Source organism: Anser brachyrhynchus, assembly GCF_964034855.1.
Source record: "Anser brachyrhynchus genome assembly, chromosome: 10".
Classification (NCBI taxonomy): domain Eukaryota; kingdom Metazoa; phylum Chordata; class Aves; order Anseriformes; family Anatidae; genus Anser; species Anser brachyrhynchus.
Window position 1 is genome coordinate 905,603 of NC_137705.1, and position 13,833 is coordinate 919,435.

General features: G+C 50.1%; 1 protein-coding gene across 5 annotated transcripts in view; it reads right to left on the minus strand.

Moving 5' to 3' along the window:
* Positions 1-1,144: 1,144 nt before the first annotated feature.
* Positions 1,145-13,833, minus strand: part of LMCD1 (LIM and cysteine rich domains 1) — a 30,427-nt gene continuing 17,738 nt past the window's right edge. For all 5 annotated transcript variants that reach the window (XM_080605459.1, XM_080605460.1, XM_080605462.1 and 2 more), the window contains exons 4-6: positions 9,436-9,771; positions 3,606-3,821; positions 1,145-3,352 (exon numbers count right to left, since the gene is read on the minus strand). In XM_080605459.1, coding sequence (XP_080461585.1) covers positions 3,194-3,352; positions 3,606-3,821; positions 9,436-9,771 — 711 coding nt within the window. In that variant the 3' untranslated portion in view covers positions 1,145-3,193. The remainder of the gene's footprint in view (positions 3,353-3,605; positions 3,822-9,435; positions 9,772-13,833) is intronic.

The following is a 13,833-nucleotide window of genomic DNA, read 5'->3' on the forward strand; positions in this document are numbered from 1 at the left end:
TTTCAGCAGACAGTATTTTACAAGCTATAGGAACACCTAAAAGGCTCGGGTGGACGCCAGCAGTCCAAAAAGCCTGAAGCAATATCTGTATGCTGAAAGAGGGACTTCAGAGAAGAATTACAATTCATATATTACAAAATCAAAACCCAAACCAGAACACGCTACAGGGGTATCTTTCTTCCACGTAGCCAAATAAAGCCGTAAGTGACGAGGACTGCATTAACGCAGACAGGCTGCATACAAAGTTGGTGCTACTGGGTGCGGGCAGTGACCAGAGCCCAGCAGGACAAACCCACACCAAAGGCACGAGCACTGAGGGCTCTGGGGCAGGTGCTGCCCCACGGACACGGCACCCGCATCCTCCTGTCCCGTGGGAGCGGGGAGCAGTGCCACCCCTTGCTGCACAGGGGCACAGCCGGAGAGTCCCGTCCACGCGGTTTGAGCGGCTGATCTCAAAACCCTTCTTCTCCTTCCACATCCAGGAGGGGCCAGACGCGCGTCCCCCAACCCAGGGACACGGCCTAACCACCCCCTGCAGCTTCTTCTGGGCCACCCTGCCCGGTGCACACCCCGACACCGACCCCAGCTTCAATACAAGGGTGAAGTGGCTCTGGAGGGGGACTCTGAGCTCCCCGATCAGACACTGGCACTGAAGAAACACCCCGCCGGGGCTCGCCCTCCTCCCCGTTCATTTCAGCACAAACACTCGGCAGGGACAGTGTGGCCAACCACGACAAAATAAAGCAAAACGCCTGGCAAGAGGTGGCAGCAGCCTGTTGGCAGCAGTTACTCAGTTAACTGTCTTTCACTTTTAAAAACTCAGAGTTTTATTGATTTTTCTTGCACTCCCTGTTTTTTGAATGCGGGTAATGCCATGCACCTACCTCACAGGCAAATCACTCTAGAGGTAACCAGCTGCGTGCACAAATGGACAATGACTTCCCATCAAGGAATGTTGTTTGGATGTTAAGGTCTTTGCTGAAACAACGTTTCCTAAGTGATTCACGCTATTTCTCCCACTGCTTACACCGACTGTATGCATTTTGGCTGCCTTAACATTGTAGGGTTTAGAACTATGCTGTGCCTTTAAAAATAATTTACAAAGATTGAACATTTCCATTGTAACAAAAGAAAGAAGAGGCAATAAAGCTAAGCACTGGGTTTTATTTTTCAGTCCCATTTTGCTTGTAACCAAAGTGCCTGTATCTAAGGCTGTTCCAAGGGAGCTTTATTATTCCTAGCACAACTTCAAAACTTTACATCTACACGTCCCCCGTTGGCTGGTGGCACCCTCCTGAGCTGACAGAAGCGATCCCCCAGACTCTCGGTGTACCCACCAAAGGGCCTGGGATGCGTCGGGCGGACAAAGTGCTGCAGGGACCCCCGGGGCACGCACACGGCGGAACCCTGCGGCACACATCCCTCGCCCCACAGCTACGGCTGTCGCTGCCGCCTCGGGATTTTCACGCTCTGCTCCAGCTCTGGAGGTAGGGTTTTATGCACTCTTCTTAAACACCCTAGTGTTTTCAGGAAAATCAACCACACAAAAGCACAGGGGTGGAAAAAGCGTTAGACACCACCCCCAGCAAACATACAGATGCATCTTACACCACATCTGCCTCACCTGCAGTGAGACAGTGACCGACCGACACTGCCTGCTCCTCACACCAGGGGAGCTGGGCGTCCCCCTGCACATGGCAGAGGGGCAGAGTCTGGTCCGCGACTAACATGCAGCAGCAGGTATGGCTTCCACCAAAGCTCATTTGTAAGTTACTCAAACATAAGCAAGCAAAGATCCACAGCATTGAGTTGGTTTTAAGGAGAGAAACCAGCAATTTCTGCAGTGGAATGAAAACCTAGCAATGGTGAGCTCCTTATACGCTTATCTCTGCAAAAAATATTCCAGTTCTTTCTGGCAAATAATGTAGACATTTAGTATAAGAAAAGAGACCGAGCACACAGACATCTGCCAGCCTGGACTATCTGACATTTTCTGTGACTAACAGAAGCTTTGCACGATGGAGGGAACAAACATCATCAGCAGAGATGCAGTGCAGATCTTGGGACAATGTCATCCCACGGGACCTGACGCACGATGCTGGCCTCACTCGGGGCTGGAGAACTGCACCACGAGGACCAGAGTCTGGGGCAGTTGTGCCACCGTGCAGGACACAGATGCTGCAGGCTTCCAAAGGAGACTGCATGTCCCTATTTCTTGGAGAGGGTCATTGACTTACTAAAGGGAAAAAAACTGACATCGCAGCATTTCAGGCACAAAAAAAAACCTAGGATAGCTTAAGCTGGAAAGCTGTTTTCCATAAAACTCCTGCTCAGAAAGCAGCTGAAAAAGTTCCATACTTTAAATGCTTAACTACCTCCAGTGAACGGTGGGAGCACAATGCCTCTCTGTGCAAACACTCGCTTGAAATAACAGACAGTAGGAGGCAAGTGAGATAAAACTGGGAACAGGGTTTGGGCGAGAACTGCCAGGAATGTTTGCATTCCAGCTCCATGGCTAAAACCCAGACCAGTTGAATTAGTCGGCTGCCCAGCACCTCCTGCCCTTGGGGCGGTCTGCACAGTTCCCTTCTCAGTAAGGTTAAACCGATCACTCCGTGCACCACCTCGTTACCTATTTTTACATTATTGTACATGTTGGAGAAAGCTACGGCTATGCATTGCTGCAATTCAACAACATTTGATTTCAGAAAGTAATCACTCGGGTTAATCAAATTGCTCAAAACCATTGATTTAGTACAGTTGTCAGCATTCTGTTAGTGTAAAACTTCCAGTATGGACTTCAAAAATAAAAGCAACCCTTGTTTTTAACCATGACCATAGGTTTAGTGTGCCAAAAATTATTTTTGAGATGTGTTATTTCTAAAACAACATTGCAAGATCTTAGTCATGAGAAGCTTTTAGACACTTTGTAAAACAACACAGAACCCTCCTTTTCAATCCCCTCCTAGTGAGATACACCGGTACCTCCCACCCCACAGGCGTACAGATTTCCTTTGTTTCCTCCCTTGGGAAATTTCCTCCTTCAGAACTGTGTTGGATGCAAGGGGGTACTTAGCTGCAAAGTGAATAGCCAGGCTCTATTTTTTTTTGTTTTACTGTCCATTTTTCACGTTCTTGTCAAATCACCCCGACTCCGTCTCAGCCCCGAGCGCCTGCCGCAGCCGCCCCCTGCTCAGAGGCGCTTGCTCCTGCTGCAGGTCGCGCACCGCAGGCTGCCCTTGTCCAGGCTGAAGGCTTTGCCGGTCAGCAGCGTCTCGCACTCCAGGCAGGTGAAGTGCTTCTTGTGCCAGGCCATCCCTTCTGCCTGCTGGTAGTCCTCCGAGAAGATGATCTGCGGGACAAACAGACTGCTGCTCGTTTCTGCGACCCCGGCCCTGTAGGGGCACGGAAGGAGCGCTCCAGCTCTTTCCCTCCATCAGGAGCGGGGCCGCTGCGCCACCGAGACATGCACACGGCCACCACCGTGGCCACCACCACCCTCCTCCCTCCTGCGGCTGACAATGCCTGCGGCCCCAGCACCGCCGCGTGCAGAGGTGCCACCCGACGAGCCCCAAGCAGGCCATGGCGAGGCCCCGCGCCCCTACCTCGTCGCAGCCGGCGCAGCGCGGCCGCAGGCTCTCGCAGTAGTGGCGCCCGCACCAGGCGGCCCCGCTCTTCCAGAAGTAGATGAGGTCGACGAGCGGCTCGGCGCACTGGCAGCAGACGAAGCAGGCCGGGTGCCACTGCCGGCTGTAGCCGGCCCGGTCCGCGTACACCACGGGGCAGTCCGCCGGCACCGCCTGCTTGCAGGCCTCGCAGTGCTGCAAGAGAGAGCACGTGTGACGCTCCCACCGCGTGGCACGGGGTGTGAGGAAACGCGCGGCGCTCGCTGCCCACGCCGGCTGGTTTTTTTTTGGGTTCTGCTTTATGGCATTATTTCAATGCATCGTTCTTAATTAGGCAGCTGGTAAGCAGCTCAGCAAAACAGAACAACACATGTAATCTCAGAGCGTGTCCTCAACGCTTCCTGCTTCCAAGCGGTCTGAAGGGACCCTCTGTGTTCCTGCTCGGTGTCCCATAGCGCCAAGGAGGACAGGGGAAATAAAGCGTGTAATTCCAGGCCTGCGCGGCTTAGGTTGTTTTTGTTTTAGCTCTTGTTCTGTGGAGATAAATTTAAGAACGCCAAAGCCAAATTTCACAGCTATATCAGCCTGGAAGGCTCGGCAAGCAGAAAACAGTCTGCAGTGAGGCCACAGAAACAGTGCAGCGAGGTGGAAGAGAAGAAAACAGTAAGCTGAAGAGAAAGCAAGGGCTGCAGCTCAAAGGAAGTGCTGGGAACAAATGTCTTAATCCTGCAGCAGGACTCAGCGAACACTGACGCTATCACAGGGCGCTCACGGCCAACAGGAGCAACATCTCCAAATCCATTGCCCCACATCCTCTGGAAACGTTTGGACCAGTGCTCAGTGTGGATGGAGCACCAAATCGTAATTAAAAGTCATTATAAATATGCATCTGGCAGCCCTCATCTGGAGCAGTGCTCACTCTCTTCCAGCCAGGTCCTCAGGCGGATAAGGCTGGCACTACCCCCGTCAGCTGCATACGTGGCCTTGGGTATTCCCCTAAATAAAAACCAACCTGCACTAAAATCAAAACACTCTCTGAGAAAAAGTTAAGACATCCAGCAGTGCAGAAAAATGTGGCACGTCAAAGACGGATATTTTGCGCAGAGATTAGGAACTTTGGTCTTTTGTCACTGTCTTTTAACATACATGCCTGCATATGAGACAGATGTCACTCTGCAGATTTCTGCACAGTGCTCTCAATTTACAACAGTCCAAAGAGAATTGGACCTGGCTGATCTGAAGATTAATTATCCTCTGTGCATATTGTAGGTGAGACTGACGGGGCTTACTCTGTCTGTGCCTGCAGGGTGACCCTGTGGTTAGTTAAAGGGAGCTCTAAAACTCTCCTCTCCCAGCCCAGGGCCAGCCACTTGAGTCCTCGTTTAAGTCTGGGTAATCCAGGTCAGGCCAACGGTGGCCGAGCCTGCGCTTCCTCAGCCCTCGAGAGGGATGCTCCAGGGCTGGAGCCCCTTCCAGCACAGCCTTGGCTGCCAGGCCAGGCTTCTGCCAGCCACTTGCAGCAGTCTGCCTGAAGCTTTTATACAAACACGATGCAGCGTTAAGCAACATGCCCTGGGGCTGGAGAAGGTGGAGCTGCTGTGTGGGTGCTGCAATGAGGCGGTGGATGAGGAGCAACGCCCTGACCGCACCACCAGGGCAAGTATTTCCAGCATGCCACACATCTTGCTGTTGTCTTCTCCTCTGTCCAGCCCAGGCTTTTGGGAACAGCCCCATGCAGCCCTTGGAGTGGTGCCACAGACGTGAGGGGCATCTCCTGTTTTACCAGCAAGTCTGGCATTTTGGGGAAGGCTGCGTGAGAGAAGCCGCTCAATGTTTTATGGCTTGGCTTTCCTGCGAGCCCGGAGGGGGCTATGTCTGCCTACAGCGCTCCTTCCACCCTGACGGGCTCCGGCAGCATTTCTAAGCACTCCCAAGAACTACGCAAGCGAACGGATAAACTTCCAGCGTGCTGCAGAAGCCATGCTATTTCTGGTCTTGTAGGAGACAGAAGAACAAAACAACTCAGTGGCGTGGCAGCGCTCAGAGCGTTGTGGCCGGCGGGGCGTGACTCGCCGTGCACCACGGCGCGCCGACAAGGGCGGTGTGGTCAGGACGAATTCCGTGCTGACCCCAGGGGACCGGTGTCCCCACATCCCCGACACCTCCCAAGGGCACCAGACCTGAGCAGCATCTCGTTGCCCCAGAGCACCCGGCCCCACAGCTGCCCCTACACTTCCACCCTTCCAGCAGCCTCCACTCACCCTCCCCAGCCCCGCTTATCTTGCGAGATCTAGCAGCAAGAACAAACATGAGCAGCTTTCCAAGTCTGAGCTCAAATTTCTTGCCAATAAGAACTGTTAAAAAGAACCCAACAACTTATTTTGCTGTTCCTTTCTGTGGCAATTTTTCACTAGGCTTTTCCTAAGCATCATATAACATATTCTCCTGTCATGTACCACACTAATTAAAAAGTGGCTCTTCAGTTTTGAGATGGGATTACAGCTTAGCACTCACTTTACATCTCCATCATGTAGAAGATGATTGAAGACTTTATTAGTGCAGTTACCAGAGGTGCTGGCCAAGAAAGTGTCCCTCTCTCCCCTAAGCTTTTTCAGGCTGCTCTCTCCCCTGGCTGCTGTTTTGCAACTGCAGCTCCCACAGATGGGGCTCCCTGGATGCCATGAGGCTTCTGCCCAGTACGTGTGAGACTGCTGGCCTCAAACATACTGGGACAATGGCTAACTTTGGTCAACTGCTTAAGGTTTTGATTTATTTGATTCCAATACAACGCTGAAAGATTTTCCAGTTCTGGGAGGGTTAAAGATGATTTTGTGCTCGGTGGAAAACATTTAGCTAACAGGACAGACATATTGCAGTGATGGGGCCCCTCTCTGCAGGTGAGAAGAGTTCAGAAAGCTGTTTGAGCTCAGATGCCTTGCCCGTGGTGATTTACGTTGGCCCGGTGTGCTTTCCTTTACACACCATTTCAACACAGCTGGCCCGAGCGTGCAACAGGAGGCTTAACTGCCCTCACACAGGGACCACACAAACACCCGAGGAAATCACTCCTGCATGTGTCTTGGTGCAGCACTTGATGCCGTCTTGGCTCATTCTCTTCTAAAGCCAGGATATTTTACACCCAGCCTTCGTAAATCTATAGCTCAGACTGACGCCTTGAACTGAAGTAGGTAAAATCAGGCTGCTGGTGCTGGCTAAAAGGGTTGGTATCAAACAGACCAGAATCTGTGTCCTACTTTTAATGGACTCAATGAAGAATCATGACAAAGCGCTTCAGAATCAGGATCTCCAAAATGCACAGTTGAGCACCACATTGCCCCGGGCCCATCCCTGAACCCAAGGCAGTCATGTCTTCTCAAAAAGCCTGCTTCATTGCTGCAGTCCTGCAGGTCCCTGAGGGTCAGCACAAACATCTCTCAGTTGAGGACACCATGCCCTGAAAGGGCTCCGGGCAGCCTGCTGGCACTCGTGGGCATCACCTCTGGTGTCCTGCAGAGCAACAGTGGAAGGAGGCCTGGGGAAGCTTCCTCAGGAGCCCTGGGGACAGGGTTTGTGTTTAACACCCGGCCTTTGGGAAATGCATAGAAGCTGGTCACACAAGCTTAGAGGCACCTAAACCTCCACATCTGGGGCGCGTGGATCTACGTTTCAGCTCTGAACACAGACGTGAACACCTCCAGTGTCGTTGCCTTTGGGCACCTCATTTCTCAGTCCCCTTAACATCTATTCTGAGTCTTTATGGAGCTCTTTTTTGCTCACATCTTGACTTTCAGCCTCACGCATATTGCAAAGTGCTACATAATAAGAGCATTTGCATCTTGGACTGTCTCTTCAAGGACTGACAAATCTGTTATGCAGTCTGCACTAAAGCATGCAGAATCAGGTTGTTAGAGGGGCACAAGGAACTGGAAATCTCAGGAACAGGATGAAGGAAACGTGCATGGATAGGATAGCAGGGAAGAAAGAGGAATTATGATGTTTTAGCAAGAACAGCAAGGACTCAAAAATTACTATCACATAGCTACGAAACAACCCATTTCACACACGGTACAGTATTGCACAATACAAGGGTGCCCCACAGAAGCAGGCCTGGAACACACAGAGGAAATGGGGAACATCCCAACACCAGCCAGGCCAGCCCAGCCCACACCAAGATGGGCTCCCTCCTCTTCCTCCTCCTCTTCCAACTTGGTACTATTTAACACTGACATAAGCTACTATGGAAAAGTTTGCTGCCTTATTTTTCTATGGCAGAACTTTCCTCTCCATGCAGTTTCGTGAAAACCAGCAGATCTTCTGGAAGTTCAGCACATTTCACCTTTTTGGGACATCGTCCATCCACTTTACTTCAGCTGCTCTAACTCCTGCACTGGAGATCACACTAAATGATGGGTGTTTTGGTAGAGTGGGAAATAGGAGGTCTGTCTTTGGCATGGTGAGAAACCATAGTCCTCTGCTGTGTGCTGGGAGCTGAGCTGCACAGCATGTTAGTCAGAGAGCATCTCCTACAACTGATTTTGCAGCAATTCCATTTTCCAGCTTGTGCCTCTAGAAAAATAATGTTTTAAAGTCTAAGAAGAATAACATCACAGTTATGTATTTATTTGGAAGGACAATCTTGTAGGCTAAATAAACCCTCATTGCTAAGATGACTTTTATTAATGAATTTAATAGAAACCTTCCTTTTTTGGCTTCTTTTAGCTTAAAATTCTTTGTCCAAATCAATGTTTTATTATACTGAAAAACTTCTGCTGCATCACTGGACTCTGAAAGTCAGATATGTGTTAATAGAAAAGGACATAGCAGAGGGGAGACATTACCCAATAAGGAATGAAAATGAAAACTGCTCTTAACATGTTACAATCTCAGTTTAGTAGTTGCTAGAAAAATCTTGTCTTAAAAACATTCAGATACCATTTTTTTCAGCTTTAAATCCTCTGCTGCAAGTTACCCTCACATGGGCCAGTATGAAATATTTTCACTCAACATATCTTATGATAAGCATTTGTTCAGCAGTCACCATGGCCACTCAACTGCACTTAGAGAACATAAATCTAAAAGGGTGCTAGGGAATCTCAATTGCTTCCTTGTGGAAATGTGTTTTTATGTCCGGAGACGTGCATGCTCTGTTCAAAGTTCTCCAGAGTAATCATGGCCCCTGCAGTACTGTCTCCATGTTCATAGCTCTGCATTAATTAGGCTGAGCCACCACCTATAGTCACTTGTATTCTCTCTATTTGTACTGCTCTGGAGGCTTAGCTGAAAATACTTGAACTTGCAGTTACGCACAGTTTCTGATCTTATTTTTACACAGTCACCTGGGAACATATCAAGCTCAATCTTTCAGAGCTGCCAAGAATCCAACGTTGAAATCATTGGTTCCTACAGCAAGCAGGAAACAAAAGGCACTTACATGCCCTGGTGGTTCAACAGGCATCTGCTGTGGAGGGATGAGGATGGGGAGGAAAGATAACCCTTCCTCATGGCTCTTGGATGGGTACTTGTGCCCGGCTGGGATGGAGGAGCACATGGGGGCCCCACCGGTGCCTCTCCCACCACTGCACTGCAGCACGCTGTGATGCCACCAAGCATCCCGGCACTGCTCGGCCGGTTTGGAAAGGCATTACAGCAGGCTTGGACGAGCAGGAGCAGTATTGTAAACAAGGGAAGGAAATTCCTGCTGGCACGTTTGTCTGTTGCTTTCTTTCAGCTGACACCGTACCTGCCCCCAAAGCACCCCAGAGGCAGGGCACTGCCACCAGCCCGTCCCACCACAGAGCACAGCACTTACGTAGAGCCCTGCCGCGGGCGTGCTCTCCAGGGCCCCATTGGTGGTCTCGGGGGTCTTGCCTGCGGCCGAGCCCGTGTCCTGCGCCTTCCCCTCCTCCTTCCCGCTGCCGCCCTGGCCTGGCAGCGCCACCTCCCCGACGCCCAGCGCCTCGGCCTTGTACTTCTTCACGAAGTCTTCCATCAGCTTCACCTCGCCCTCGGCCAGGCCGCGGCACTGGGATGGGTCGTGGTCGTACACCGGGAGCTGCCTCATCAGCTGCCGCCGGCGGTGGTAGGCCCCGTCGGTGCCCGCCACCGGCTGCATGTCCTTGGGGAGCAGCTCCATGTACTGCATGGCCTGGAGGGGGCAAGAGGCGACAGTCAGCATCACCGACCCCCTGCCTGCCTCCCCCACTCAACTTCCAACCCGCCGTTTAGCGATAAAAGGCCAAATTTACTCAGATGCAGGCAGCAGCCAGGCTATCGCTGATCAGTGACAGTTTTCATCCTCAGAAAACAGAGAAAGAAGTGGGTTTGCTCTGCTGCACACCTCGCTGTGTTTACCCGAACCAGATCATTGCAGCATCAGACACCGCAGGCTATGCTTGCATGAAGCTCCTCATGTCGTGCACTTCGGGCAGTGCCAAAAGACAACGACCTACTGACAGCTCCCCCAGCTCCTGCTGGCTTCGCTGGCTGGCGTCCAGATCCCACCGCACCCTCCCTCGCCAGCAGCAGGACAGACAACAAGGCTGCTGAAAAGCCCAGAAACCCATCAAAGTTCATCGTAAACTGGAGATCAGCCAGTGTCACCCTGCCCATAGGGACTGGGAGCCTGAGAAACACGTTCCTTACAGCGAGGAACCGAGAACAGCACCCCACAGTTCCCCACTGAATTCATGCAGCACAATTTATAGTGAAAAGTCCCTTTACAATTCACATAAAATCCTAATAAAAAAAGTAATCAGATGTCTGTTGAGTCTGCATCTCCAAGACCCACGCTACTGGACTATTGATTTTGCAATAAAGGGACGGTGTTTTGCCACTGATGCCCTGCAACGTGGGAAGCAAATGCCAAGAAACCGTCTCTGAAGTTTAGTCTCCTACTCAGCTGGCCCCCAGCCACTGCCATAAGAGCAGAGTAAACGGATCCTGGAGCGGTCTGTCCCAGGCTGGAGCAACATCTGCAGGAAGGGGGGGCTGCGCACTTAACTTCTTTCTGGCCTGGTGCTTAAAGGGAAGGGAGTTTCCCACTCAAGACATTTTTCCTATTGTAGTGTGAAGAGCAAACGGGCAGCCAGTTGGCTCGTTGCCATTGAGTTTTAAAGACCAGCATCCAGCTGCATTAGATTTGTTTCTTACTTGGTCAGCATTTGAAAATTGAATTTTAAAGGAATGGAGAAGTGATTAACTATTCACTGTACATAGTCTAGCTCAATATGGCCTTTTAAATACAGAAAGGTGACACTGAACAGCTCATCATGCTTCTGTAAATTTGAAAGTCAGTTTCCACTCCAGCTACTTGCAGCCAAACAGCAATATTCAGGGCAATATTCCCCCTTGAAGTTTTGTGACAGCAAAAAACAAATGATTTAATGGAGTCAGGCCTTCCTCCCCATGTCTTGGAGCATATGTTAATGTTGCTGCACATTGCATTAGACTTCAAAATTCAGTCTATTGTGCCTCTGTGCACTGGTAGGATTGGTATCTAGCAGTTTGCAGAGGCACAGCGGTAGCCTCATGGGAGAAGGTGCTGCTTGGGAAAAATGGGTTACAAAGCCAGAGGATGCAGTAAAAAACTTTTGCTACAAAGATGGTTTTCACGGAAGCCAAAAGGCCTAATAGAAACTACAGAAGCAAAAGACAAAAATTTACTTAAAGCTCATCCCAGGCCTCACACAGCGTGCCTCAGAAAATAAAGATACTGCCATCAATACTTGACAGCTGGAAAGAAAAGCAAACTAAATATCTCGCTGCTGTATGGTGATGAACTTTAAGACAGAGTACACAAGGCAGCCTGCTGGCTTGGTTCAGCTGCAGCAAGAGCACTAGCAGATAGTTTGGTGTAATCTCAGTGGAAGAAAGAATGCAGTACAAATGGGCCAGGACCAACGCACACTTACACCAGAGCTACAAGAGCAGCAAAGTGCCAGCACGTGCATCTGAAGCATCTTGCTCCTCTCTGGTGCCAGGCTTTGAGCAATGCCTCAAGCCTTTCTTAAAAGGACAGCCGGACTGGTCAGTGGCACTTCTCAGCATTTGTGCAGACATTCAGCGTGACTTCACTCCCCCGGTCAAGGGAATGCTTAAGGTTATAACTGCAGATGTCTTAAAATGTATCCAGAGAATAGACCAGGAAAAATAATTCAACCTGACACCAAAAACTGAAATAAAGGATAATAAAAAGCTGCTTCTTTTGCTACTATCATGTATTACTGCTGTCAAATGCTTTATTATGCTGCCTTAGCACAGGTGATTTTGAGGAAAACCATTTTAAGTTTTCAGCACTGTTAACTACTTTTTTTTTTTTTAAGAGATACTTTATGAACTGCTCTTTCTACTTTCCCCAAAGACCCTGAATATCTACATCATAACTTATCCAGGCATGGCTTAATGAAAACATACTCTGAGCTTCCCCTGTTATTGGACCATTCACTTCACAACAACAACATGAAAAAAAAAAAACAAAAAAAAAACAGTTTCCACTTTGCCTTCAGAAGGAAATCGCTGGAGCAAGTCAGTTATGCACTAAAAGCTTTTTGGCCAAAGTCCCTTTTGAACTAATCAAGAATTGTTGACATCCAATATTCTTCCTGAGTTTGTCAAGTTGATCATTAAGCCAAAATTTATCAAGGTTGTCTTCAAAGTTCCTGAGCACTGTTTACTTGAACTCAGATAACTTCCAATCTGTTTAGGCACTACTTCAACTCAGAGAGGCAAGAAGCTCCAAAGCTCCATGAAACGCCTGCGTTTGAGCCTCTCCCCTTGCTGGCTCTGCAGGGATTGAATGCGATGCTCTGGGTCATGGAGCTGTCGAGGACCCGGCCCTGCTGTGCCCTGCTGCTCAGTGCTGCACGCTACAATCACAGATGTATGCCTGCAAGAGGCATGTCTGCGCTCAGGGTCACCAAAGGAAGCAGCATGGCAACAGCAGGCTTTGGGCTTCCTTCGCTGTACGGAGCTGACCCTGTCCCGAGGTGCCAGCTGCCAGCAGCACCTCTCTGCAGCCAGCTTTTAGCAGTGAAAATTGAATTTCTGATAAATCCCGGGCTGGGCAGCTGCTTAATAAATCATGCTAGGTTGGAGAAGTGCCATCATTGTTCTCCCCATCCCTCAACAAGTTCCCTAATTCCCCCTGGGACCTGTGGAAGGCAAACACTGGTTAAACAAACATTCCTGCTTTGCTAGCTCCTACCAAAAGGAAAAAAAAAAAGTCAAAGAAAGGAAACTACAAGCAGAAGCACTATGATTGAACAGCCAGACAGTCAAGTAAGTGGGAGTCTTGGTCCTTTACTAAAGCCCAGGGGTCTGCTCCCATCAGCACAAGCTGGTTACAGAGCTGCGTGCCCATCTGCGTTTCCAGTACGGACCTCGTGGCACCTCCCGTACAGCCTTCCCAACAGGGCGAGGACTACTGAGTTTAAGAGTAAATAACAGGTCTGTCACTTGGGTCTGCAGCTGCAATTTCCACATTTGTTTCCCAATTCATCTTCTAAAAAATCTGGTTGCAATTTTAAGCAGCTTTAAACTATTTGTTTAATTTGAAGAGCAAAAGCTGTCCACTAATGACGGTGTAATGTGTAATGTTCTCAGTACCACAGCACAGTTAAAGTTCAGTTAAGTGCTTTCCCTCCAGAAGTCCTCTCCTGGCTAACTGATTTCCACACGCCTGAAACCACTTCCATGCGTTCCCACAGCAGCATTACTACTGACCCAGGCAAACCAGGCACAGGAAGGTGGGACGGGGCTGGGGGCTTTCGGTCCGCCCCCACAGCATGGGACGATGCCTGCTCTCTCCCCTTTCTACACTGAGTTCTTTGTGTGCTCAGAGCAGAAGTATTTTCATCTGGACCAGCTCTGGGTGACTTGGGGGGGTCATGCTGCCCACGGTGCGGCTGCCCACCAGCTTCCAGGTTGTGCACAGCAGCAGAGTGAGCCTGTTGCCACAAACGTCCTTTTCCCCTCCTGTTCCTTGCGCAAGGAAGCTCCAAAAAACAGCCCAGGGGCTGTAGCTTCCAGCTGCAAGTCCTGCAGAGCACGAGAAACCCTGCTTCCAGAAGGATCTTTAGACAAGCACCATTGCGTGCTGATGCACGCTGACAGTTCACACTGGGCTCACTTTTAGGTCCTGAATATAGTCTGGCAAACAGCACCAGGTCTGGGTCTAGCTCCAGCATTCATCCCTCGCCGTGCTGGTTCA